Genomic DNA, 26,110 nt, shown 5'->3' with positions numbered 1-26,110 from the left:
TGTGTGCACAGCATACACAGTCAGCCTCAAGTGTAGTGCACCTGTTTGGGGAGACCCTACAGTTCCAACCCAATGGAGAGAGTTCAGGAAGTCGCAGCGTCAATTCTTCCACTAGGCTCAGGATCAGGGAACCACGATCATTTCAGGGGGACAATGCAGCATATTGTGAGCTTCATGGAAACTCCGTGACCAAGACTGGTCTTCTCAACCATCTTTTCTAGTCACTGGAATGACCCAAGAATGACCTCTGAGCCCTGCTATTCCTTCCCAATTCCTTGCTGGCATTTCCCTAGGGAATACCATTATTCGCCCTACGTTAGAACTGCCGACGTTTAATAGTCCCTTACCCTTTTGAGTTTCCTCCCTCTTTACACAGACTTCGGTAGGTTTCCTACAGCTGAAGCTAATCTCACTGGTTCAGTTTCGTTTTCAGTGGAAGACAGCACCTACAAGTCGTTGGTTAGGGTCCAAGATGCGCGCAACGGAAAATACTGAATGGGAAAATGAAGATTTGGCCCTGTCTGACTACCCCATGAAACAGATCTTAGGATCTCTTAATGGTGATATTATGTCCTCCTTCTTGCTCTTCAACACATAAATTGCAACGTAAACATAAATGAATGATTAAGTGATCTAGTAACTACAAAGTGATAAATGCTGTTTCTGCTTATTCATATATTGTGGATTACAGCCCCATTATGCATTACAAATGTTTATATATCAATCTCCAATGGACATAAAGAGATACAAATGAATTTCCCAAGTACTATGATTGATCAATTGGCCAAATCTGCCCCTTTTTATGGCTATGCGATCATACATAAATAACGCGAGATGACTGACACCATCTACGTACCAAACACTACAAGGCACTACTTTTAAAGAAGATCTACAGTGGTGTGCAACCTCAGTGAAAATACAATTTATGTGATCACAGCTGTTTAGCTTTACAGCCCTAATGAGCCCAGGCAGTTAGCAGTATCATCATATGTACTGCATCCGGTGTGTCGGAGTGATGGTTCTCGTACACGTCTGTGACGACAGAAGAACTCCACCCACAAAATATTTAAAAAGAAACCTCATTCAAACACTAGGTTGGCAGAATACGGTCCTCTGACTAGTATAATCTAATACTGTGTTCTCCTCTCTGTGTTCTACAGACGAGAAACGCGAACTCCCAGCCACAAGGATGGAGTTCAGATAACGTCTCAACGTGAGCATAGGCAGAAAAAATGCTCTCAATCACTGAACGCTGCCTACTCAATGACGACTCCCAACCCTTAGGCGAAGCCCAGAATCGTATAAGTTCGCAACAGTACAGTGCCTAATTGTCCTAACTATAAATCTCCTGAGAGCAAAGACAGCAAGTCTGTCTGTAACAACAAAGCTGATACTGATCGACCGTCAGACACGGATGCTCAAAACGGAAGACGTCTTTGTGTCCACCGCTGGCTTCCCAGCAAAGCTCAGCTCCCCTCCCTCGTAACTGTAGAAAGCGAATCATATTCTCGAAACCACGGAATACTCTCCCACTCTAGGGATTCTTCCGAACGCCCACCAACCATATTTTAGTCTTTTGTAGTCCAGTGCGGAAAGTTTGCGAGGAAATACCTTTTGTTGTTGTTGTGGTCTTCAGTCCTGAGACTGGTTTGATGCAGCTCTCCATGCCACCTTATCCTGTGCAAGCTTCTTCATCTCCCAGTACTTACTGCAACCCACATCCTTCTGAATCTGCTTAGTGTATTCATCTCTTGGTCTCCCTCTACGATTTTTACCCTCCACGCTGCCCTCCAATGCTAAATTTGTGATCCCTCGATGCCTCAGAACATGTCCCACTAACCGGTCCCTTCTTTTTGTCAAGTTGTGCAACATACTCCTCTTCTCCCCATTTCTATTCAATACTTCATCATTAGTTATGTGATCTACCCATCTAATCTTCAGCATTTTTCTGTAGCACCACATTTCGAAAGCTTCTATTCTCTTCTTGTCCAAACTATTTATCGTCCATGTTTCACTTCCATACATGGCTACACTCCATACAAATACTTTCAGAAACGACTCCCTGACACTTAAATGTATACTCGATGTTAACAAATTTTTCTTCTTCACAAACGCTTTCCTTGCCATTGCCAGTCTACATTTTATATCTTCTCTACTTCGACCATCATCAGTTATTTTGCTCCCCAAATAGCAAAACTCCTTTACTACATTAAGTGTCTCATTTCCTAATCTAGTTCCCTCAGCATCACCCAACTTAATTCACTACATTCCATTATCCTCGTTTTGCTTTTGTTGATGTTCATCTTATATCTTCCTTTCAAGACACTGTCCATTCCGTTCCAAATCCCTTGCTGTCTCTGATAGAATTACAATGTCATCGGCGAACCTCAAAGGTTTTATTTATTCTCCGTGGATTTTAATACCTACTCCGAATTATTCTTTTGTTTCCTTTACTGCTTGCTGAATATACAGATTGAATAACATCGGGGAGAGGCTACAACCCTGTATCACTTCCTTCCCAACCACTGCTTCCCTTTCATGCCCCTCCACTCTTATAACTGCCATCTGGTTTCTGTACAAATTGTAAATAGCCTTTCGCTCCCTGTATTTTACCCCTGCCATCTTTAGAATTTGAAAGATAGTATCCAGTCAACATTGTCAAAAGCTTTCTCTAAGTCTACAAATACTAGAAACGTAGGTTTGCCTTTCTTTAATCTTTCTTCTAAGATAAGTCGTAAGGTCAGTATTGCCTCACGTGTTCCAATATTTCTACGGAATCCAAACTTATCTTCCCCGAGGTCGGCTTCTACCAGTTTTTCCATTCGTCTGTAAAGAAGTCGCGTTAGTATTTTGCAGCTGTGACTTATTAAACTGATAGTTCGGTAATTTTCACATCTATCAACACCTGCTTTCTTTGGGATTGGAATTATTATATTCTTCTTGAAGTCTGAAGGTATTTCGCCTGTCTCATACATCTTGCTCACCAGATGGTAGAGTTTTGTCAGGACTGGCTCTCCCAAGGCCATCAGTAGTTCTAATGGAATGTTGTCTACTGCCGGGGCCTTGTTTCGGCTCAGGTCTTTCAGTGCTCTGTCAAACTCTTCACGCAGTATCGTATCTCCCATTTCATCTTCATCTACATCCTCTTCCATTTCCATTTCCATAATATTGTCCTCAAGTACATCGCCCTTGTATAGACCCTTTATATACTCCTTCCACCTTTCTGCTTTCCCTTCTTTGCTTAGAACTGGGTTTCCATCTGAGCTCTTGAGATTCATAGAAGTGTCTCTCTTTTCTCCAAATGTCTCTTTAATTTTCCTGTAGGCAGTATCTATCTTACCCCTAGTGAGATAAGCCTCTACATCCTTACATTTGTCCTCTAGCCATCCCTGCTTAGCCATTTAGCACTTCCTGTCGATCTCATTTTTGAGACGTCTGTATTCCTTTTTGCCTGCTTCGTTTACTGCATTTTTATATTTTCTCCTTTCATCAATTAAATTCAATATTTCTTCTGTTACCCAAGGAGTTCTACTAGCCCTCGTCTTTTTACCTACTTGATCCTCTGCTGCCTTCACTACTTCATCCCTCAGAGCTACGCATTCTTCTTCTACTGCACTTCTTTCCCCCATTACTGTCAATTGTTCCATTATGCTCTCCCTGCAACTCTGTACAACCTCTGGTTCTTTCAGTTTATCCAGGTCCCATCTTCTTAAATTCCCCCCTTTTTGCAGTTTCTTCAGTTTTAATCTACAGATTAACCAATAGATTGTGGTCAGAGTCCACATCTGCCCCTGGAAATGTCTTTCAATTTAAAACCTGGTTCCTAAATCTCTGTCTTACCATTATATAATCTATCTGATACCTTCTAGTATCTCCAGGATTCTTCCATGTATACAACCTTCTTTCATGATTCTTGAACCAAGTGTTAGCTATGATTAAGTTATGCTCTGTGCAAAACTCTACCAAGCGGCTTCCTCTTTCATTTCTTTCCCCCAATCCATATTCACCTACTATGTTTCCTTCTCTCCCTTTTGCTACTCTCGAATTCCAGTCACCCATGACTATTAAATTTTCGTCACCCTTCACTACTACCCGTTAACTACAAATTCTTCTTCTCGGAGTAAAGATCCTCGGAAATAACCCAGCCTGCGTGATACAGAGGTAGCGCTTCCTCGTTCCTCTCTGCTACGTCCAAGATTTTCAGAGTTTCCGAAGTATTATCCAGTTATGCTTCCGACCTCACTACCAAACCGGCCGGCCGTCGCTGTGTTGTGCTTCAGCACTCAGATACCCCGACTGTCCGTCTTGGGTTGAGTAGAGTGTTAAGCAGAACCAACACACCTGTACGGGCTTTTCCACTCAGGGCCTGAGTTATGCCTGTCATTTAATTTCCACTGGCGTTCCAACCTCTACTAGTATAGGCAATCATTCATTACACCATTTTGATAATAAAGATACTCCATCACCTTTCATGCAATAAGCGTTATCAACTATTTACAATGTGTACGTGACAATGCCAGTCTTCTTTAAATATTCATATATATATATACGATGTACAACCTATCAAATGATACTGAATTCCGGGTGTAAATCACGGCAAAGTATGTTGATGAGTGCTTGTAAGGTACGAAGTTATAGCCACCTTACAAGGGGCGACGACCTAACACCCTGAGTTCGCCCTGGTCCTTGACTCCCCTGCAGAGGGCGTCTAGACCTACCATAGACACACCACTCACAATCAAATGGACCAGTAGTGAGAGATTTTGTACATTCTATAGACGTAACTGCAACCCCAGCAGAGGATAGTCCTTGGTGAACCTTTGGTATCTCTGGCACATGTCTTTTTGGTAGCCTCCTCAAGACACTCATTGGCAGCAGCTTCCAATCCTTTGACGGTGGTCTGGTCGGCTTCCAGCTGTTTAATGACACAACTAACTCAACCTTCGCCCATAAGCAGCACTCGCAGTGAGGCTGCGCTGTTGATGGTACAAAGTGTCACAGAACAGTAGACAAATATCTTTAAAGTAAACTTAATGATTCCCTTATATTTTATGGATCTGTTTAGCCACAAGAGTTTCAATTTCCCTGTATAAACGGTAGCGATTAACAACCAAGAAAATGATTTCTGTTATAACAAGACAAAAATATCGGATAAAATTTCCTGGCTTCCTGAACCGAGTTGAAGCTTCAAGTCTGGAAATTTTGCGTTTTCAGCGGTTATGATCATTAACAAACTTTAAAATAGCGCCAAGCTGCAACAAATGCAGTCAGTCTATGTTGCATTAATCACTACACCATTGGTTCATGGTAGGGTATTGTTTACATTGTGGATGAAAAATAAGCTTGTACAATATTCTGTTTATTATTTACCTAGCTTGTTTTCGGCTATCAGACGCAACTATGTATGACTGTGAATTCTGTGAGATCAAATATTGTAATCTGGATACATCAAAACTGTCTCACATCTGGCTGTCAAAGACCACAATTATTAACGTTCGCTGTAAGGCTAAAGTGACAAGAACTATTTCAGCAAAAATGACAATAAAAACTGTTTACCTTCGTTAAAATATTAGACTCCATTGAATTAATGAACTACATAACAATTACAACAATTGTTCAGAAAAGAAAAAATGAATAGAAAAACATAAAATAGACTTTGTTGTCATGTTTCAAGTGTATCATTGAGAAAGATAATATTGGCTTAAACAAGTAGAATATTACAATTGTAATCATACTACTGTAATTACACAAAGTAAAATTATAGGGTGTTTTAAACTACAGTAACTGACAGAATGTAAAATATTGGGCATATGAGCAGGAGGAATAAATTACAGTGTGGTCTGGATTGATTTACTTGCAGTATCTGATGTTTTAAGTGGTGAATATGGTAACTATATCTCAATTTACAGTACTGAGTTTTGGCAAACTGCCATGTGTTAATTAATTTCCGGTATTTCAAGGTGGCTCAGTATCCATTCTTTGTCGATGCTGTGTAGGACTTCATGTTCACCTTGTAACTGTGGCCTTGATCAAAAGATATCCAAATTCTCCCAGTGCCAAACTAGTTTCTTTTTATGTGAGCTGTTTATTCACTAACATTTCTGTTCAGAAATGTCTAAACAATCTCACAGACTTCTGGACTGCATACACTGTTGTCGTGTTTCCATTAAGATCAATACATTTCCATGATATAACGTATGTATACCAACTATTACAAATATTTTAGAACTGTCATTTAAGATTCCATTTATATATTATCTGTCTTTCACACTGCCAGTTGTTTAGAAATGTGTGAAATCTTTGACATTTGGATGATTATGTGATTATCTTACCAAGTGATGAAAAATTAAATATGATTTTTCTCTTGCAGGGAGAGGATAATTTTGCATTACTCAAGTCCCAACCTATCTGCTGACACCATGAGCTTTAACGCAAGATCCTTTAACTATGGGTTTCCAGGTACTAGATTTTTCTTATTTATTATTTTGTATACACCAGTAAGAATTTAAAAAAAAAGACAGAAAATTATATTGAAATTATAGCTGTATGAAATTTCTACACAGAACACTGGCTTTGTGTTGCAGTGTCCTTTTGAGAGAATACTGTATGTGAAAAGACAATATGTCAGTTTCTTTGTTGTTATCTTTGTGTTATTTGTACAAGTGCATTAGAATATGTTGTATGTGCAGTGTGTTTAACATACATACTTTCAGTATTTTTCTGTTTAAGTTATGGTGTTTGCAGTATGGATATTGCCTATTTACATTATTGTTCATATTTCTATTTCTCCAGATATATTTTAAAAGTGTGACTACCTGAATTTATTAGAAAGTCACGTATGCCTACAATATTTTTTCTCTACAGTCACTGTTGTGCAATGCAAGGGTTGTACTTCATTACTTTTGAGTTTTTCTAGCGTTCTTTGGCATATTCTTATCCATGATATGTTGGTGATTCTGGACAGTGAGGGAGATAATATGTGACGCATGTTTTGGATGTTAACATTCGACAAATTGCTCTGTATGCTGGGAGATTACGATCATGGGTGTGTTTAGTCAGTGCGAATGTATGACAGACCTGCCCAACGAACTACAGCGGGAGAAATTGCAGTAGTTTAAAAGAAAAACTCCTTTTGCGCGCTGCATTTTAACCTTTTTGTTTAACTTGTGCAGCCAGACTCGTTCCGCCTTGTTTACAAGGCATTTTCAATGGATGACCTGACATATTACTCGATTTTTATCGTTTGTGCTTATAGGTTATCGTTTGTACGTGAAGGGTATTTCTGCAAGAGCGTGCAAAAATGTAACAGGACATAGAGAATGCTCCACTGAACAATTTGAGATAGGGAACCTGGGGTCGAAGAAGCTAGGAGATGTGGAAGTTAACTTGTCTACCACTTTGTCTAGCATTTCTGTTTTCCAGCTTATTTACAACTAACATGCGTACAAGTGTACACGTACTGTGCTGTCTATTTTCATGTAAATTATTTACTGAAAGGAAACAAGGAAGACGAGACTGATTACCAGGAAGTCATGATGCAGGTTTTGTTTATTTGTCCATAAGAAGGGTGTAACGTTGTTGCTTTAATTTGTTCTGAAAGCGGTGCTGATAGACAATAAAAGCGGGTTAAAAGCTGTGAGCTGTCTGGGGAAGTTAACCTTGCATTACTGCGCAACTGTTTCACCAGGTATCCAGTCTAGCTTACCAAATTCCCAACCAGACTAACATTAATTATAATCTTTTAAAAGTCATGACTTTATAATATATATATATATATATATATATATATATATATATATATATAAAAGAGAATTTAAATAAAAACAAATAAATCAGTTTATATTTGGAAATTTATTTTAACGTTGATCATTGAAATTTCAGCATATTAAACGTGAGTCATAACTAAGCTGGTGCCTTATTTAGGACTGTGAAAATGTGAGTTTCTAATCTTACGGAGCGCATCAAATATGGAGCCAAGATTGGGAGACTGCATACAACACTGCATTCATAAAATAGCACACGAAGAACGTTGAAACATATGCAAGAGGAAATTAACCACAACCAACCAATTCAATTTTCACCCAAAGAAATTACGTTCGTAGCACACTCCTGTCCGTCATGTAATTACCACACACTGGTATACTAAATTCATACTAACTCCCTGTGAAATCTTCCCGAAAAGAGTAGCTGAGGGCTACTTTGATGATTACACCACATGCTTCAAGTGGTCAACTTGGTTTACACAAAGAGTGTAACTCCACAATAATTTTCGATAATTAAAATAAATTAGATCGAAAAGCAATTTACAAAAGAAAAACCTCAAACTGGTTACTATCGTCTTACTATTAACCTGATGGGTCAAACAATTGTATAAGCACGTGGTACTGGTCTCACAAAGTACACCCCACGTGGGTTGAACATAAATAAAAGTTGCTATATTGAAAAATATTGTCAAGACGAGACGTTATAATCTCACGCACATTCGCATTGAAGATTGATGATGCTAGTTAGAGTTACTGATCAACACGTGGTTCCACTTTACTCATAAAGTAGTGACAAAGCAACTACCGGAATATATTCTGAACTTCACACTCGAATTACACTGCGTTCAATTTAAGATAACATTAGATATTTTAGAGCTAAACCTGAAATAAAGGTGATTAAATTTTCAGTTAGGCTGAACTTAAGAAATCCATTGTCCTACGGACTTATCAGACACGCGCTTAGCCGGAGATCTTACCACTTCAGACGCTCGCCACGGACAGACTGACCTGGTCCCTTCCCGAGGGTGGCTCACAAATACAAACGGAAGCGGCCAGAGAGGCAGCTTCCTATACCAACATGACACGGGACAGACAGGACCATACTAAGGATAGAAACCTCGTTGCTTTTAGAAAGCGTAGCTACCTGTTCCGACGTTGGTCCTACTGTTCTCTAGCAGACAGGCTTGTCTGCTACCATCCAGCATGCAACTAGAAATACATCTGCTCATTCATCCTCTCACACAGAAGGGAAAGGGGTTGACAGTATCTTATCATGTACAGTATATAAAAGAAAGCGGATGTAGGTTCCGTATGAGACTGTGTGACATGAATTACATATAAACTGTGTTTTAAAGTGTAGTAGTGTGACAGATCGTTCTTGTTTATGTGTAAAAGTAACACGTTTCACTGCTCAGTCTCCTCCCAGATAGTCAGAAACACCACAGTAAGTTTAGAAGAGGAATTTATGCCGTAAATGACAACAGATTTAAGAAATTAACATGAAAGGAATCCAACAGAGACCTTTCAAGGGTCTGTCGTCCCATTACAGAAAGTGCTATCAATCAACAACAGACCCATTAATTATTCACTGCTATTCAGAGACATACAGTACAATACGATGAAGCAGTACCGGTATAGTATTTCTTGGTCGCTGGATTGTAAAGGGAGGTCCTACTCCATGGTCTACGAGGTCACCTGGCCTCAATCCTCTTGGTTATTTCGTATGGGGAGTTCTTAAGTCACTCGTGTATGAGATCCCTGTGGATACGGAGATGTAATTAGTTGCCAGAATTGTATCTGCCTGTGATTTGATTCGAAAGACATCAGAGATATTTGTCAGGGTGCATCAGAGTCTAGTTCGCCAATGCTATGCTTGAATTGAGATTGATGGCCGTCAGTTTCAGCACATTTTGTAAGATACAGATCAAGTGGTACGTTAATTGTGTCAATGATGATAATTGCAGTTAACTAATGTAAATAAAAAAGTACATTGTTATTTGATTTCATTCCTACTATCTCCTTAAGGTAACTTCTCTGACCCTAGGTTCCCTATCTCAAATTGTTTACTGGAGTATCCTCTATGTCCCATAAAATTTTTGCACGATCTTACGGAAACACCCTGTATAGGTTAGAGATTTAAAACGGTTCACTGAAGTTGTCTCCTTATTTATTTGTAAGCCAAACAGCTTTCTCTCATGTGGCAAAGTGATTAAAAGCTTGCAGTTTTTCTTGTGGTCATGGATTCAAAATATAGCACTCTAACTCCCGTTTACTGTGTCTACAGTGTCATTCGTTGCCAACTTCCTCAGGTTTTGCTTTCAGTTGTTTTTTTGTTAGATTGTATACAGGGTGGTCCATTGATAGTGACCGGGCCCAATATATCACGAAATAAGCGTCAAACGAAAAAACTACAAAGAACGAAACTCGTCTAGCTTGAAGGGGGATACCAGATGGCGCTATAGTTGGCCTGCTAGATGGCGCTGCCATAAATCAAACGGATATCAACTGCGTTTTTTAAAATAGGAACCCCCATTTTTTTATTACATATTCGTGTAGTACGTAAAGAAAAATGAGTGTTTTAGTTGGACCACTTTTTTCGCTTTGTGATAGATGGCACTGTAATAGTCACAAACATATAAGTACGTAGTATCACGTAACATTCCGCCAGTGCGGACGGTATTTGCTTCGTGATACATTACCCGTGTTAAAATGGAGCGTTTACCAATTGCGGAAAAGGTCGATATCGTGTTGATGTATGGGTATTGTGATCAAAATGCCCAACGGGCGTGTGCTATGTATGCTGCTCGGTATCCTGGACGACATCATCCAAGTGTCCGCACCGTTCGCTGGATAGTTACATTATTTAAGGAAACAGGAAGTGTTCAGCCGCATGTGAAACGTCAACCACGACCTGCAACAAATGATGATGCCCAAGTAGGTGTTTTAGCTGTTGTCGCGGCTAATCCACACATCAGTAGCAGACAAACTGCGCGAGAATCGGGAATCTCAAAAACGTCGGTGTTTTGAATGCTACATCAACATCGAGTGCACCTGTTCCATATTTCTATGCACCAGGAATTGCATGGCGACGACTTTGAACGTCGTGTACAGTTCTGCCACTGGGCACAAGAGAAATTACGGGACGATGACAGGTTTTTTGCACGCGCTGTATTTAGCGACGAACGGTAACGTAAGCCGGCATAATATGCACTATCGGGCAACGGAAAATCCACGATGGCTGCGACAAGTGGAACATCAGCGACCTTGGCGGGTTAATGTATGGTGCGGCATTATGGGAGGAAGGTTAATTGGCCCCCATTTTATCGATGGCAATCTAAATGGTGCAATTTCTGCTGATTTCCTACGTAATGTTCTGCCGATGTTACTAAAAGATGTTCCACTGCATGGCAGAATGGTGATGTTCTTCCAACACGATCGATGTCCGGTACACAGCTCGCGTGCAATTGAAGCGGTATTGAATAGCATATTTCATAACAGGTGGATTGGTCGTCGAAGCACCATACCATGGCCCGCACGCTCACTGGATCTGACGTTCCCGGATTTCTTTCTGGGGGGACAGTTGAAGGATATTTGCTATCGTGATCCACCAACAACGCCTGACAACATGCGTCAGCGCATTGTCAATGCATGGACGAACATTACGGAAGGTGAACTACTCGCTGTTGAGAGGAATGTCGTTACACGCATTGTCAAATGCATTGAGGTTGACGGACATCATTTTGAGCATTTATTGCATTAATGTGGTATTTACATGTAATCACGCTGTAACAGCATGCGTTCTCAGAAATAAGTTCCCAAAGGTACATGTATCACATTGGAACAACCGAAATAAAATGTTCAAACGTACCTACATTCTGTATTTTAATTTAAAAAACTTACCTGTTACCAACTGTTCGTCTAAAATTGTGAGCCATACGTTTGTGACTATTTACAATGCCATCTATCACAAAGTGAAAAAAGTGGTCCAACTAAAACATTTATATTTCTTTACATACTACACGAATATCTAATAAAAATGGAGGTTCCTATTTAAAAAAATAAACGCAGTTGATATCCGTTTGACCTATGGCAGTGCCATCTAGTGGGCCAACCGTAGCACCATCTTGTTTCCCCCTTCAAGCTAGACAAGTTTCGTTCTTTGTAGTTTTATGTTCTGATGTAAGTTCTGTCGTTCTGTCTGTGTGTGTGTGTGTGTGTGTGTGTGTGTGTGTGTGTGTGCCACCCCCTGCACTCGGGGCTCCCAAAACAATATTATGTAAACCGATTTTCCAATACCGCTTCTGGACGGTAACGTAAAGACATCAGAATCCATTCTGGAAATCTAGTTACCAGTTTTCCAATGTCGCTATCGATTTTTGTTCTCATAGAAACGGAACCAGTTTTGAAAAGTGTTTGGGTTGTCAAGTTACGTCTTGTTTTCTATTCGGTTGATATAGACTTAATGTGCAGTGAATGAGAATCAGAAACATTAGACTGAGCATGACGCTACTTGTAATATTTAAGTGAAGAGAAGTAACGATTGTGTTGTCTGAAACAGGAACTGGACCAACTGGTTTCCAGACGCCATATTTAACTGGGCTACCAAAACCGCTTCAGGCCTTAACATATAAACACGACAGCGAAAAACGGTTCTGAAATTAAGTTTTCGTCTTTCGGAAAATGAGTCGCATGTAAACGCAGTGAACGAGTGTATGTGTACCTTTTTATTTTTTATTTTTTTATTCTTTTGTTCTTATTTTTTTTATTTTTTGCTGTTTCTTCTTCTCGTTATTATTATTTTCATCTTCTTGTCCTTTGTCATTATTCATTTATATATTTAGGAGAGAAATAGGACAAGGATGAAGATTCAAGATGGTACACAATGACATACTAGCACAAACCTACATATAAAGTGACAAACATTTTCAGAAGATGCATAAACATAGCATTTAAAACACAGTTCAGTCTAAAAATACGTTCCAAAAATAATTAAAGACACAAATGTCAACCAGATAGCACGACTATATTATCACAAAGCGACACATGTGATGGAAGTTACATAGGACAAACCAGCAGAAATTCGCCACCCAGTACAAAGATCATATCAAGCGACTCAAAAGACAAAATAATCACAAATTTACTACAAGAGCACACTATAATCCGTTCATCATATGAATAAACCTGATGTAAACAAATACAAACGCGATGATTGGTCAGAAACCGTAGAACACATACACTAGTGTTGTTACGCTCTTGGAAGTAGGTCCTACTTAAGTTCCATTAAATGAAAATATAAGAAGTTCAAATGTATTAACAGCTATCAACGTTTTGCTTAATCACGCTTTAGCTACGTAGTTTTTATTTCAATAATCATATAAAATCACAGCCTCTGCAGCGTTGTACTCAGATTGTCGATCTGTTAATGCGCAGTATGAAAATGGCTGAGGCTGTTTTCTGTTTCGTAGTGAAACACGCGCGTGGAACACTATTAAAAAGTGCCGAGAAACTGGTTGTTCTTATCGTTTTTCATAAATTTACAGAGATAATCGGCTTTGAACTTTTCCAGCATGTATCATAATTGATAAAGAAACTGAAATTGAACTTGTAGCGCAGTTGGTAGCATAACAGATTATGACCGTGGATATTCGTGCGTTGGTTCACATCTCCTCACTAAAATCTTTTTTCTCGTTCGATTTGAAATACCTACATCTCGTAATTACAAAACACATCATCATTTTTTATGAATAATGCACATCTTCTTGTTTCTAATTACATATTGGACGCAAAATTCCTGTTTCCATTTCAAATACAAATTCTTATAATCGATGTTTTATGGATGACTGTTCCGGTTCATAAAAGTTGTTTAAATTAAGAAAACATAACAATTTAATTTTTTAAGACAGAAATGAAAAACCAAATCCTCTTTATCTGGACTATGTCCATTGTCTTATACCACAGAGGTAGATAAGTATCGTAGAAACATGAAAAACACCATTTTCATAGCATCGAGCGCATCATACAAATGCTTCATTTTTACGTTTGCTACTGTACCATTACAATATGAATCCAACAGAACTGATCTGGAGCCAAGCTGCTGGATTTGGCCCGAGAAATAAACAGACCGTTAAGCTGCCAGACGTACTGGAACTAACGCACGCAGTTATTTCGTAAGTCACATCGGAACGATGGTGGGATATAGCACGGCTCGTCATAAATGAAGAATAGAAAATGTTGCGCTTGATTGGCTTCCTGGATTCTGTTGTTGATAGGCTCTTTATCAACGTAGCGGGTGACACTTCAAGAACCGAAATCTATTTCTCGGATTCGGATAAGGAAGGAGCTAAGGGATTGCCAGACGACTGACTGTAAGTAATACCTTCAGTGGATTCAATATCTAGCTATACGGTGAAATCCTTCAATACTCTCTTACGTTGCACACAGCTTATGCAGAAAAATCACCCTATGGTTAAGTCGGGAATTTTCATCATTCTTGTTTTTAATTACAATACGAGGTGCATTCAAGTTCTAAGACCTCCGATTTTTTTTCTCCGGACTGGAAAGAGATAGAAACATGCGCATTGTTTAAAAATGAGGCCGCGTTCATTGTCAGTACGTCCCAGAGATGGCAGCACTGTACGGCAGATGGAATTTTATCGCCAGTGGCGTGAATGAGAACTGTTTTAAATACTTAAAATGGCGACGTTTTCCTTACTTGAACAGCGTGCAATCATTCGTTTTCTGAATTTGCGTGGTGTGAAACCAATTGAAATTCATCGACAGTTGAAGGAGACATGTGGTGATGGAGTTATGGATGTGTCGGAAGTGCGTTCGTGGGTGCGACAGTTTAATGAAGGCAGAATATCGTGTGACAACAAACCGAAACAACCTCGGGCTCGCACAAGCCGGTCTGACGACACGATCGAGAAAGTGGACAGAATTGTTTTGGGGGATCGCCGAATGACTGTTGAACAGATCGCCTCCAGAGTTGGCATTTCTGTGGGTTCTGTGCACACAATCCTGCATGACGACCTGAAAATGCGAAAAGTGTCATCCAGGTGGGTGCCACGAATGCTGACGGACGACTACACGGCTGCCCGTGTGGCACGTTGCCGAGCAATGTTGACGCGCAACGGCAGCATGAATGGGACTTTCTTTTCGTTGGTTGTGACAATGGATGAGAAGTAGATGCCATTTTTCAATCCAGAAACAAAGCGCCAGTCAGCTCAATGGAAGCTCACAGATTCACCGCCACCAAAAAAATTTCGGGTAACCGCCAGCGCTGAAAAATGATGGTGTCCATGTTCTGGGACAGCGAGGGCGTAATCCTTACCCATTGCTTTCCAAAGGGCACTACGGTAAGAGGTGCATCCTACGAAAATGTTTTGAAGAACAAATTCCTTCCTGCACTGCAACAAAAACGTCCGAGAAGGGCTGCGCGTGTGCTGTTTCACCGAGACAACGCACCCGCACATCTAGCTAACGTTACGCAACAGTTTCTTCGTGATAACAACTTTGAAGTGATTCCTCATGCTCCCTACTCACCTGACCTGGCTCCTAGTGACTTTTGGTTTTTTCCAACAATGAAAGACACTCGCCGTGGCCGCAGATTCACCAGCCGTGCATCTATTGCCTCAGCGATTTTCCAGTGGCCAAAACAGACTCCTAAAGAAGCCTCCGCCGCTGCCATGGAATCATGGCGTCAGCGTTGTGAAAACTGTGTACGTCTGCAGGGCGATTACGTCGAGAAGTAACGCCAGTTTCATCGATTTCGGGTGAGTAGTTAATTAGAAAAAAAGATCGGAGGCCTTAGAACTTGAATGCACCTCGTAGTACGTTAGCTAAAACGATAACGTGTTCCGGTTTCCGTCTAGTCGTCGAAGGAGCGTATAGTGGGAGATTCGCAGTGTATTATTTCATTCTGCTTAAAAATTAAATGACATTCGTAGCCGCATTGTTCCTCTGTTCGTCTCTTTTCACGTGTGAACTGCAGCTGGCCACGTCACTGCAGGCTAGCTGTACCAGCTGACCGGCCAGCGCTGTCCAAGTTAAATGCGCCGGTAAAGCTGTTGTCCCGTATTATCGCTAAGTCGATGTACGTGTAACGCACAGCACGGTAGTACCCTTATTACCGTACTTGACAGTACTCGAGACAGCGTCGCTGCAGTCCCACGTAAAACGGAAATCCATTGAGATTCCAGCAAATGCGGGAGAATACATAGTGCAATGCTTACATCGGGTTTTTCTTAAGATGAACGGATTATAGTACGACCCACTTTTGAGTTCTGCCCATATGTTTGGGATCTGCACCAGGTAGGATTAAAGGAAGACATCGAAGCAGTTCAGAGGTGGGCTGCTAGATTTGTTACCGGTAGGATCGAACAGCATGCACGTATGAAGGAGACGCTTTGGGAACTCAAATGGGAATCTCTGGGTGGAAGGCGACGATCTTTGCGACGAACACTATTGAGAAAATTTAGAGAACCGGCATTTGAAAGGGACTGCAGAACCATTCTACTGCTGCCACCCTATATTTCGCCTAAGGACCCTGAAGATAAGATCAGAGAAATTAGGGCACTTACACAGGTCAGTAGATAGTCGTTTTTCCCTCGCCCTGTTTGCGAGTGGAAGAGAAAAGGAAATGACTACTAGCGGAAAAGGGTAGTCTCGGCCACGCTGCATACGGTGGCCTGCGGAATATTATTTAAGTGTAAATACAGAAGAGAGAAAGACATGAAAATAGAATAAACAGTGAAAGGCGCCTTCTAACCTCATAGGAACATTATCACATACACAGAACAACGGCTGAAAAGAAGCTTCTACCAAATGACTAAGTGAATATAGCTAACCACTCCCTGTTTACTCTGACTGATCATACACTCCTGGAAATGGAAAAAAGAACACATTGACACCGGTGTGTCAGACCCACCATACTTGCTCCGGACACTGCGAGAGGGCGGTACAAGCAATGATCACACGCACGGCACAGCGGACGCACCAGGAACCGCGGTGTTGGCCGTCGAATGGCGCTAGATGCGCAGCATTTGTGCACCGCCGCCGTCAGTGTCAGCCAGTTTGCCGTGGCATACGGAGCTCCATCGCAGTCTTTAACACTGGTAGCATGCCGCGACAGCGTGGACGTGAACCGTATGTGCAGTTGACGGACTTTGAGCGAGGGCGTATAGTGGGCATGCGGGAGGCCGGGTGGACGTACCGCGGAATTGCTCAACACGTGGGGCGTGAGGTCTCCACAGTACATCGATGTTGTCGCCAGTGGTCGGCGGAAGGTGCACGTGCCCGTCGACCTGGGACCGGACCGCAGCGACGCACGGATGCACGCCAAGACCGTAGGATCCTACGCAGTGCCGTAGGGGACCGCACCGCCACTTCCCAGCAAATTAGGGACACTGTTGCTACTGGGGTATCGGCGAGGACCATTCGCAACCGTCTCCATGAAGCTGGGCTACGGTCCCCCACACCGTTAGGCCGTCTTCCGCTCACGCCCCAACATCGTGCAGCCCGCCTCCAGTGGTGTCGCGACAGGCGTGAATGGAGGGACGAATGGAGACGTGTCGTCTTCAGCGATGAGAGTCGCTTCTGCCTTGGTGCCAATGATGGTCGTATGCGTGTTTGGCGTCGTGCAGGTGAGCGCCACAATCAGGACTGCATACGACCGAGGCACACAGGGCCAACACCCGGCATCATGGTGTGGGGAGCGATCTCCTACACTGGCCGTACACCACTGGTGATCGTCGAGGGGACACTGAATAGTGCACGGTACATCCAAACCGTCATCGAACCCATCGTTCTACCTTAGCCCGCATCTCGTGGTCGTGCGGTAGCGTTCTCGCTTCCCACGCCCGGGTTCCCGGGTTCGATTCCCGGCGGGGTCAGGGATTTTCTCTGCCTCGTGATGGCTGGGTGTTGTGTGCTGTCCTTAGGTTAGTTAGGTTTAAGTAGTTCTAAGTTCTAGGGGACTGATGACCATAGATGTTAAGTCCCATAGTGCTCAGAGCCATTTGAACCATTTCCATCGTTCTACCATTCCTAGACCGGCAAGGGAACTTGCTGTTCCAACAGGCCAATGCACGTCCGCATGTATCCCGTGCCACCCAACGTGCTCTAGAAGGTGTAAGTCAACTACCCTGGCCAGCAAGATCTCCGGATCTGTCCCCCATTGAGCATGTTTGGAACTGGATGAAGCGTCGTCTCACGCGGTCTGCACGTCCAGCACGAACGCTGGTCCAACTGAGGCGCCAGGTGGAAATGGCATGGCAAGCCGTTCCACAGGACTACATCCAGCATCTCTGCGATCGTCTCCATGGGAGAATAGCAGCCTGCATTGCTGCGAAAGGTGGATATACACTGTACTAGTGCCGACATTGTGCATGCTCTGTTGCCTGTGTCTATGTGCCTGTGGTTCTGTCAGTGTGATCATGTGATGTATCTGACCCCAGGAATGTGTCAATAAAGTTTCCTCTTCCTGGGACAATGAATTCACGGTGTTCTTATTTCAATTTCCAGGAGGGTATTTTGGCAAAAAGCAAAGTTGTGTATAATTCTGCAGAAAATATGTAGATTGTGTATCTGTGTTGACTTATAGTCTTGCATTTTTAGTATGTTGTACAACCTAGAAGTTGAAGGTATGGTGTATCTTTTGTCTATTGTATCATAAACATTTCAGCCACAATCCATTCCTGAATTATCCGTTTGGAGCACACAGGCGCACGAGTCACTTCTTTCAAAAAATTATATTCGGGTTTTCTTTTTTTTTTCAATAGTTAAGAATGAGCGGACGATTTGGATGGGATTCGGTTAATGAAAAGGGGACATACAATTCACGGTTTATTTCCCCAAAACAATTAATTAATTGTAATATATTACACTGTGGCTTACAAATCACAGTGACACAAACAAATCAAGCTGCTTACAATATGGGGTAATAAAAATGTTATATGCCACAGGTGAACAGAGAAACTTATTTGTGTCGTTTGAATCACTGCCAAACAAACTGTTTACAATTTGATACATTAACAAATAATCATTGTGGAGAAAACCACATACTTTCACGTAATACAGTTAAATTTTATAATGTGAAGCACAAATGTATAATTTACAATTAAATTTTCAGTCGAAGTTACTCCTTCCTATACCTTCTTTCAAAAGGTGATAAAATTTCCAAAAGGTATATCAATTAAAAATGTCCTAAAACCCTTAACACAACAACACGTACATGACTAGCTCAAATAATAAATATACGTACGGCAAGGCCCAACATTTGCTTCCTTGCAGTAATTTCAACTCAGAATCAGGGCGCGTGAGCACACTGGGTCCACGCAAAACACACACTGCCAAATAATTCCCACCAACAGATACGGCTGCCCCCCGGGCGGGAAAACGGGGGCGACGACCGGGCACACACCGGCAGAAAACTCGACACCTAGACTGCGGCCAAAACGGAATCACGCAGAAAATATAAACAACAGCTGAAGTAAGATGAAGTAAGGTGAAACGAACCCCGCCACGCATACAGGACAGAGCAAACACGCAGAAAGCCTGCCCTGCAGTCCGTACAACTCCTGGGTGCGGAAACACAAGCGATATCGTGGCACCCTTTTCAGAGGCGGAGAACCTCGAGCGATCGCGTGCGGGGATCCATCAGTCGTCCACTACAGCACGTCACCGACACGCCACACCGCCCAACGGCCAAATCAACGAGGCCCGCCAACAACGAGACCACACCTGCGTGCCGGGGCGGAAGGCAAAACACCGCCAGCTCGGTGCGAATCCAACTGCCGAGCCCAGTGCGCGCGGCCCCCGCGAAAGACGCTCCAGAGGGCAGCGGCCGCCTCAGCGCCTGCGCAGGCCGAACCAGACGGAAACAGAAATACAGGGTTATTACAAATGATTGAAGCGATTTCACAGCTCTACAATAACTTTATTATTTGAGATATTTTCACAATGCTTCGCACACACATACAAAAACTCAAAAAGTTTTTTTAGGCATTCACAAATGTTCGATATGTGCCCCTTTAGTGGTTCGGCAGACATCAAGCCGATAATCAAGTTCCTCCTACACTCGGCGCAGCATGTCCCCATCAATGAGTTCGAAAGCATCGTTGATGTGAGCTCGCAGTTCTGGCACGTTTCTTGGTAGAGGAGGTTTAAACACTGAATCTTTCACATAACCCCACAGAAAGAAATCGCATGGGGTTAAGTCGGGAGAGCGTGGAGGCCATGACATGAATTGCTGATCCTGATCTCCACCACGACCGATCCATCGGTTTTCCAATCTCCTGTTTAAGAAATGCCGAACATCGTGATGGAAGTGCGGTGGAGCACCATCCTGTGGTACGTTTAGCTCCCTGCTTGCTTTATTCTTCGACTTCCGCGGGCTACGCGTGAAAACTTGCCCGCATGCGTTCAACCGTTTCTTCGCTCACTGCAGGCCGACCCGTTGGTTTCCCCTTACAGAGGCATCCAGAAGCTTTAAACTGCGCATACCATCGCCGAATGGAGTTAGCAGTTGCTGGATCTTTGTTGAACATCGTCCTGAAGTGTCGTTGCACTGTTATGACTGACTGATGTGAGTGCATTTCAAGCACGACATACGCTTTCTCGGCTCCTGTCGCCATTTTGTCTCACTGCGCTCTCGAGCGCTCTGGCGGCAGAAACCTGAAGTGCGGCTTCAGCTGAACAAAACTTTATGAGTTTTTCTACGTATCTGTAGTGTGTCGTGACCATATGTCAATGAATGGAGCTACAGTGAATTTATGAAATCGCTTCAATCATTTGTAATAGCCTGTTACAAGTCGCAATCGACAGTGCCGGATACGCGACGCGCCAGAGAAATGGAACAAAGGAGACACTTTTACTGGGCTTTACTTAGGAAAAGATCCTTTCCCAGTGGAAAATTATCAGGTCACTGCAAAGTCCCGATTGTAAATGCATTAAAAAGATGGGTATAGGTACTCGAAGCAGATGCGGGCGCCAGCTGTTCACAGCCACTGTGGACCACTGAAAGTGGAGTCAAGCCCGTAAGTAGACAACTCGTCCACCCACGTAACCTCGCACAGTGCCACAGGTGTGGCAAACTTTATAAATATTTTCATTGTGAGAAGCACAGGACTTAGATTTGGAACAACGTTGTGACAGAATCAGTCGTCACCCTGTGGGGAAAAGTACGCTGATATGAAACTTCCTGGCAGATTAAGTCTGTGTGCCGGGCCAGGACTCCAACCTAGTTTGGAAGGTAGGAGATAAGGTACTGGTGGAAGTAAGGCTGTAATGGCAGATCAGGAGTCGTGCTTGGATAGCTCAGTAGGTAGAGCACTTGCCCACGAAAGGCAAATGTCCCACGTTCCAGTCCTGATCCGCCACTCAGATTTAATCTGCCAAGAAGATTCATATCAGCACACACTCCGCTGCAGAGTGAAAATTCATTCTGAAAATAATCACCTAGACTGTAGCTAGCACATGACTCCCCAAGACCCTTTCTACCAGGAGCGTTAATTCGGCAAGGAATGCAGCAGAAGTTCTTGTAACTTGGAAGGTAGGAGATGAAGTACTGGAGGAGTGCAAGAGTTCTTTTTAAGAATTTGTCAAAATCTTATTATGTTGCATTTTACGTTTACCCAATGCTACATTCGGCGCATGAAAACGTCTTCTATGAGAAATGTGCATTTCTAAACCAACATCTCATATTTTTTGGCTCCAGTTGATGAATGCTTAAACAACCGAAACCGGTCAAATAAATATAATTTATACAGATGAATGGCAAATAAAAACTCTATTCTGTAACAGTTGAGCAAATTTCTGTTAAATGTTTCTCATAACGCCATGTGTGTTTAATACTCTGTGGCGAGTTACTTAGGTACGACCATTCATTTAGACCGTTAAAGCAGTTCAAGACGAGCAGTAATGACTGAAATTTTCCAACAGTAGCTTAGTAGATAACTTCCCAAATTATGTAAACTGTGGTACCAACGAGCTCTGAAAGCATTTTTTTCGAAGGAAAGTTTATTTTATTTTCATTTTAAAACAATTTCGATATTTGTAAAAGAATAGGTTGTCGTATAAATGACTGAATAGTATCCAGAAAATACCCAGTTTATCTAAAGAACTATGTCTGAACATTTTTCCTACCTCAACTCAAGTGACTTAGTAACAGGCTTTACAAGTTAAGGAGTTACATACAGCATACAATTTTACAATACATACACTGACTAGCATTCAGCCTCTCACACAGTGTACCAACATCTAATAGTAGAAATTTTCATGATGCTAATGAATTATAAAAATGGTCAATTTAAGACAGCAGTACATATATTCACCTTCATCAATAGCACGTGCGAAAGGTGTTTAGCTGTACGATATAAAGTGATAAATCGATAAGTTAGAAAGTTGACATATTTATTGGCATTCAGTGACTCGTCAGTGACACTGGTGGCTTATAGGACACAACGAACTTCATGGAGTACACATTAATTTCATAAATGACGTAGGGGTTTTATTTACGAAATGAGCCGATGCAGCTATTGAATAACTTTTTCATCACTACTGAATTTAGCTGTACAGCTGGAATGTGTGCGGAAATAACGAAAGAATTGCATGTTTCATTACAAAAATATTTCGGGTGTTACAAAAAGGTACGGCCAAACTTTCAGGAAACATTCCTCACACACAAAGAAAGAAAATATGTTATGTGGACATGTGTCCGGAAACGCTTACTTTCCATGTTAGAGCTCATTTTATTACTTCTCTTCAAATCACATTAATCATGGAATGGAAACACACAGCAACAGAACGCACCAGCGTGACTTAAAACACTTTGTTACAGGAAATGTTCAAAATGTCCTCCGTTAGCGAGGATACATGCACCCACCCTGCGTCGCATGGAATCCCTCACGCGCTGATGCAGCCCTGGAGAATGGCGTATTATATCACAGCCGACCACAATACGAGCACGAAGAGTCTCTACATTTGGTACAGGGGTTGCATAGATAAGAGCTTTCAAATGCCCCCATAAATGAAAGTCAAGAGTGTTGAGGTCAGGAGAGCGTGGAGGCCATGGAATTGGTCTGCCTCTACCAATCCATCGGTCACCGAATCTGTTGTTGAGAAGCGTACGAACACTTCGACTGAAATGTGCAGGAGCTCCATCGTGCATGAACCACACGTTGTGTCGTCCTTGTAAAGGCACATGTTCTAGCAGCACAGGTAGAGTATCCCGTATGAAATCATGATAACGTGCTCCATTGAGCGTAGGTGGAAGGTTGTACAGTACATACTGACAAAACTAAAATTAGCTCCAACATGGAAATTAAGCGTTTCCGGACACATGTCCACATAACAGCTTTTCTTTATTTGTGTGTGAGGAATGTTTCCTGAAAGTTTGGCCGTACCTTTTTGTAACACCCTGTATATGTCTTAATTGGGAAATAATTACGTAGAGATGCATTATAATAGATATTTATGACAGAGGACATGATAAAATGTTCAAAATCATTTGATGACATCTGTTTGTTGCAGGAGGAAGTTGCAGAACAATTTATATTGCAGAAGTAGCAACTGGTACACCAACCGTTCTAAAGGACTCGAATGGTACAAACTTTGAGGACTACACTTTTGTTAAAACCTGGACTGTGAGGGGACTGAAGACACTAGAAGGAACAGCCGAAATTAAGTCCATTTCGTTCACCCACCAGAATTTCAGTAAATGGTGCATGGTTCTTACAAAGAAAAACAATGAACTTTTTTTGCAGTTTTTGCTCGAAAAGTGTGAACCGGAAAAGCTATTGAGAGCGAAACTGAAAGCTGACGAGATTCTTCCAAGTGGTGAAAAACGAGAAGTGTTTCCATGTAAATGGTACGAAATGGGAGAAGGAAACTCCTCCGGAATGCAGCTCGTTAGGAAAGCAGACTTTATAGGAGAGGACAACAGCGAAGATGAGATAACACTGCAGTGTGAAGTTTGCATGCGATGCATTGTTCACGACGAGCTGCCCACAGCAGACACAGCAGAACACCAGTCTGATGTTGCGAGGGCTGTAGGTGAGATGTACAGTGAAGAAGTCCACACAGACTTCGAGCTGCACACAGAAGGCTCGGTTCTGAAGGCACACAGGTCACTACTGTCTGTGCGGAGCCCTTACTTCGCTGCCCTGCTGCAGCCTCACACGAAGGAAGCAAAGGAAGGCTTTGTGCAGATCACCGATGTGAAGACCGAAGCACTGAAGCAGGTTCTGCTGTTTATGTACACGGGTGTGGCGCCGGCTCTCAAGGACATGCCGTGGGACTTGCTGATAGCTGCTGACAAATTCCAGCTCCAGCAGCTAAAGCGACAGTGCGAGGCCCACATCGCCAGCCAGTTGGATGTGGACAACGCCGCAGAAACCGCAGCCAACGCCTTGCTGTTCTCCTGCGACATGCTGTGGGACCGTGCGGTGTTTTTCATCAGAAGCAATCTCTACCGGGTGATGCGCACTCCTGGCTGGGCTTTGGTTATAACTGCTCATCCTGAAGCCATACAGCGTCTCAGTGAGCTGATGGGGTGAATCAGTAACAAGAATCGAGCTTTGCCTGTTATTTGAACTTTTCTGCAACAACAGTTGCATCATTCAGCGTCTAAACTTTCTCTGCCATAATATACCGGGTGATCAAAAAGTCAGTATAAATTTGAAAACTTAATAAACCACGGAATAATGTAGATAGCGAGGTAAAAATTGACGCACATGCTTGGAATGACATGGGGTTTTATTAGAATAAAAAAAAATACAAAAGTTCAAAAAATGTCCGACAGATGGCGCGCCATCTGATCAGAATAGCAATAACTAGCATAACAAAGTAAGACAAAGCAAAGATGATGTTCTATACAGGAAATGCTCAATATGTCCACCATCATTCCTCAACAATAGCTGTAGTCGAGCAATAATGTTGTGAACAGCACTGTAAAGCATGTCCGCATTGGCGTCGGATGTTGTCTTTCCGCATCCCTAGAGATGTCGGTCGATCACGATACACTTGCGACTTCAGGTAACCACAAAGCCAATAATCACACGGACTGAGGTCTGGCGACCTGGGAGGCCAAGCATCATGAAAGTGGCGGCTGGGCACACGATCATCACCAAACGGCGCGCGCAAGAGGTCTTTCACGCGTCTAGCAATATGGGGTGGAGCGCGATCCTGCATAAACATGGTACGTTCCAGCAGGTGTTTATCAGCCGGGCTGGGAATGATGCGATTCTGCAAAATATCGGCGTACCTCTCAACCGTCATGGTAGCAGTTACAAAAACCAGAATCACGCATTTCCTCGAAGAAACAAGGCCCGATAACGGTAGATGTGGTAAATCCAACCCATACCGTGACTTTCTCGTCGTGCAGTGGAGTTTCCACGACAGTTCTAGGATTTTCGGTAGCCCAAATTCCGCAGTTGTGGCGTTGACAGACCCTCGGAGCGTGAAATGAGCTTCGTCGGTCCACAACACGTTACTCAACCAATCGTCATCTTCCTCTATTTTTGAAACGCCCACACCGCAAATGCCATCCGCTTCACTAAATCGCCAGGTAACAGTTTATGATGCCGATGGATTTTGTACGGATAGCATCGGAGGGTACGCCTAAGTGCCAGCCAAACAGTAGTATATGGAATGCTGGTGCGACGTGCGACTGCACGAGCGCTGAATTCCCCGCGCGTAGACGAACCCGCTACAGTCTCCATTTCTTCCTGAACTGTCTCAGCAGCATTACGCCTTGTGCTCGGTCGGCCACTACGGGGTCTATCGTCTAAACAACCCGTGGCTTCGAACTTCGAAATCATTCTCGCCACAGCTGCATAACGCTGAACTAGCACATTCCCCATTCTGATAATACAGTTTCACTAAAAGCGCCTTTTCATGTAACGTCATCATGCTGCGACTGCTGGCGCATGTGATTCTCTCTCTCATTACAGCTCCTTTTATACACGATTGTCATGGGCAGTCACTAACGTTTGGCTGTCCAGCGCCATCTGTCGGACATTTTGTGAACTTTTTTTGGTTCTAGTAAAACCCCATGTCATTCCAAGCATGTGTGTCAATTTTTACCTCTCTATCTACATTATTCCATGGTTTCAAATTTATACTGACTTTCTGATCACCCAGTATTTATTTGTTCCAGTGCATTGTTGGAAAGTTCTGGAGCATACAAACCACAGCTCACATTAAAATGGTGGGACAAGCCATGGCTTGACTGAGGAAATGTTCTTCATTTTGAATGGAAGTCCACGGTACAATTTCTTTTAAGAAGAAACGTCTTTGTCTGTATAAAATTAATAGTTTGATTACAAAAATATTCTTGGTGTTGCACTAGA

The 26,110-nt window shown here is 42.5% G+C and overlaps 2 protein-coding genes across 2 annotated transcripts in view; both read left to right on the top strand.

Annotated features, from left to right (window-relative positions):
• Positions 1-25,590, top strand: part of LOC126106357 (speckle-type POZ protein-like) — an 88,577-nt gene extending 62,987 nt beyond the window's left edge. Inside the window, exons 2-3 of the mRNA XM_049912609.1 lie at positions 6,371-6,459; positions 23,292-25,590. Of these exons, the coding sequence (XP_049768566.1) occupies positions 6,420-6,459; positions 23,292-24,316 (1,065 nt within the window). The 5' untranslated portion in view covers positions 6,371-6,419 and the 3' untranslated portion in view covers positions 24,317-25,590. The remainder of the gene's footprint in view (positions 1-6,370; positions 6,460-23,291) is intronic.
• Positions 1-26,110, top strand: part of LOC126106356 (speckle-type POZ protein-like) — a 497,553-nt gene that overhangs the window by 153,148 nt on the left and 318,295 nt on the right. The window lies entirely within an intron of this gene.

Source organism: Schistocerca cancellata, chromosome 10 (assembly GCF_023864275.1).
Source record: "Schistocerca cancellata isolate TAMUIC-IGC-003103 chromosome 10, iqSchCanc2.1, whole genome shotgun sequence".
Classification (NCBI taxonomy): Eukaryota; Metazoa; Arthropoda; class Insecta; order Orthoptera; family Acrididae; genus Schistocerca; species Schistocerca cancellata.
The sequence above is the reverse complement of the archived record's forward strand: the minus strand, read 5'-3'. Positions and strand labels throughout refer to the sequence as shown.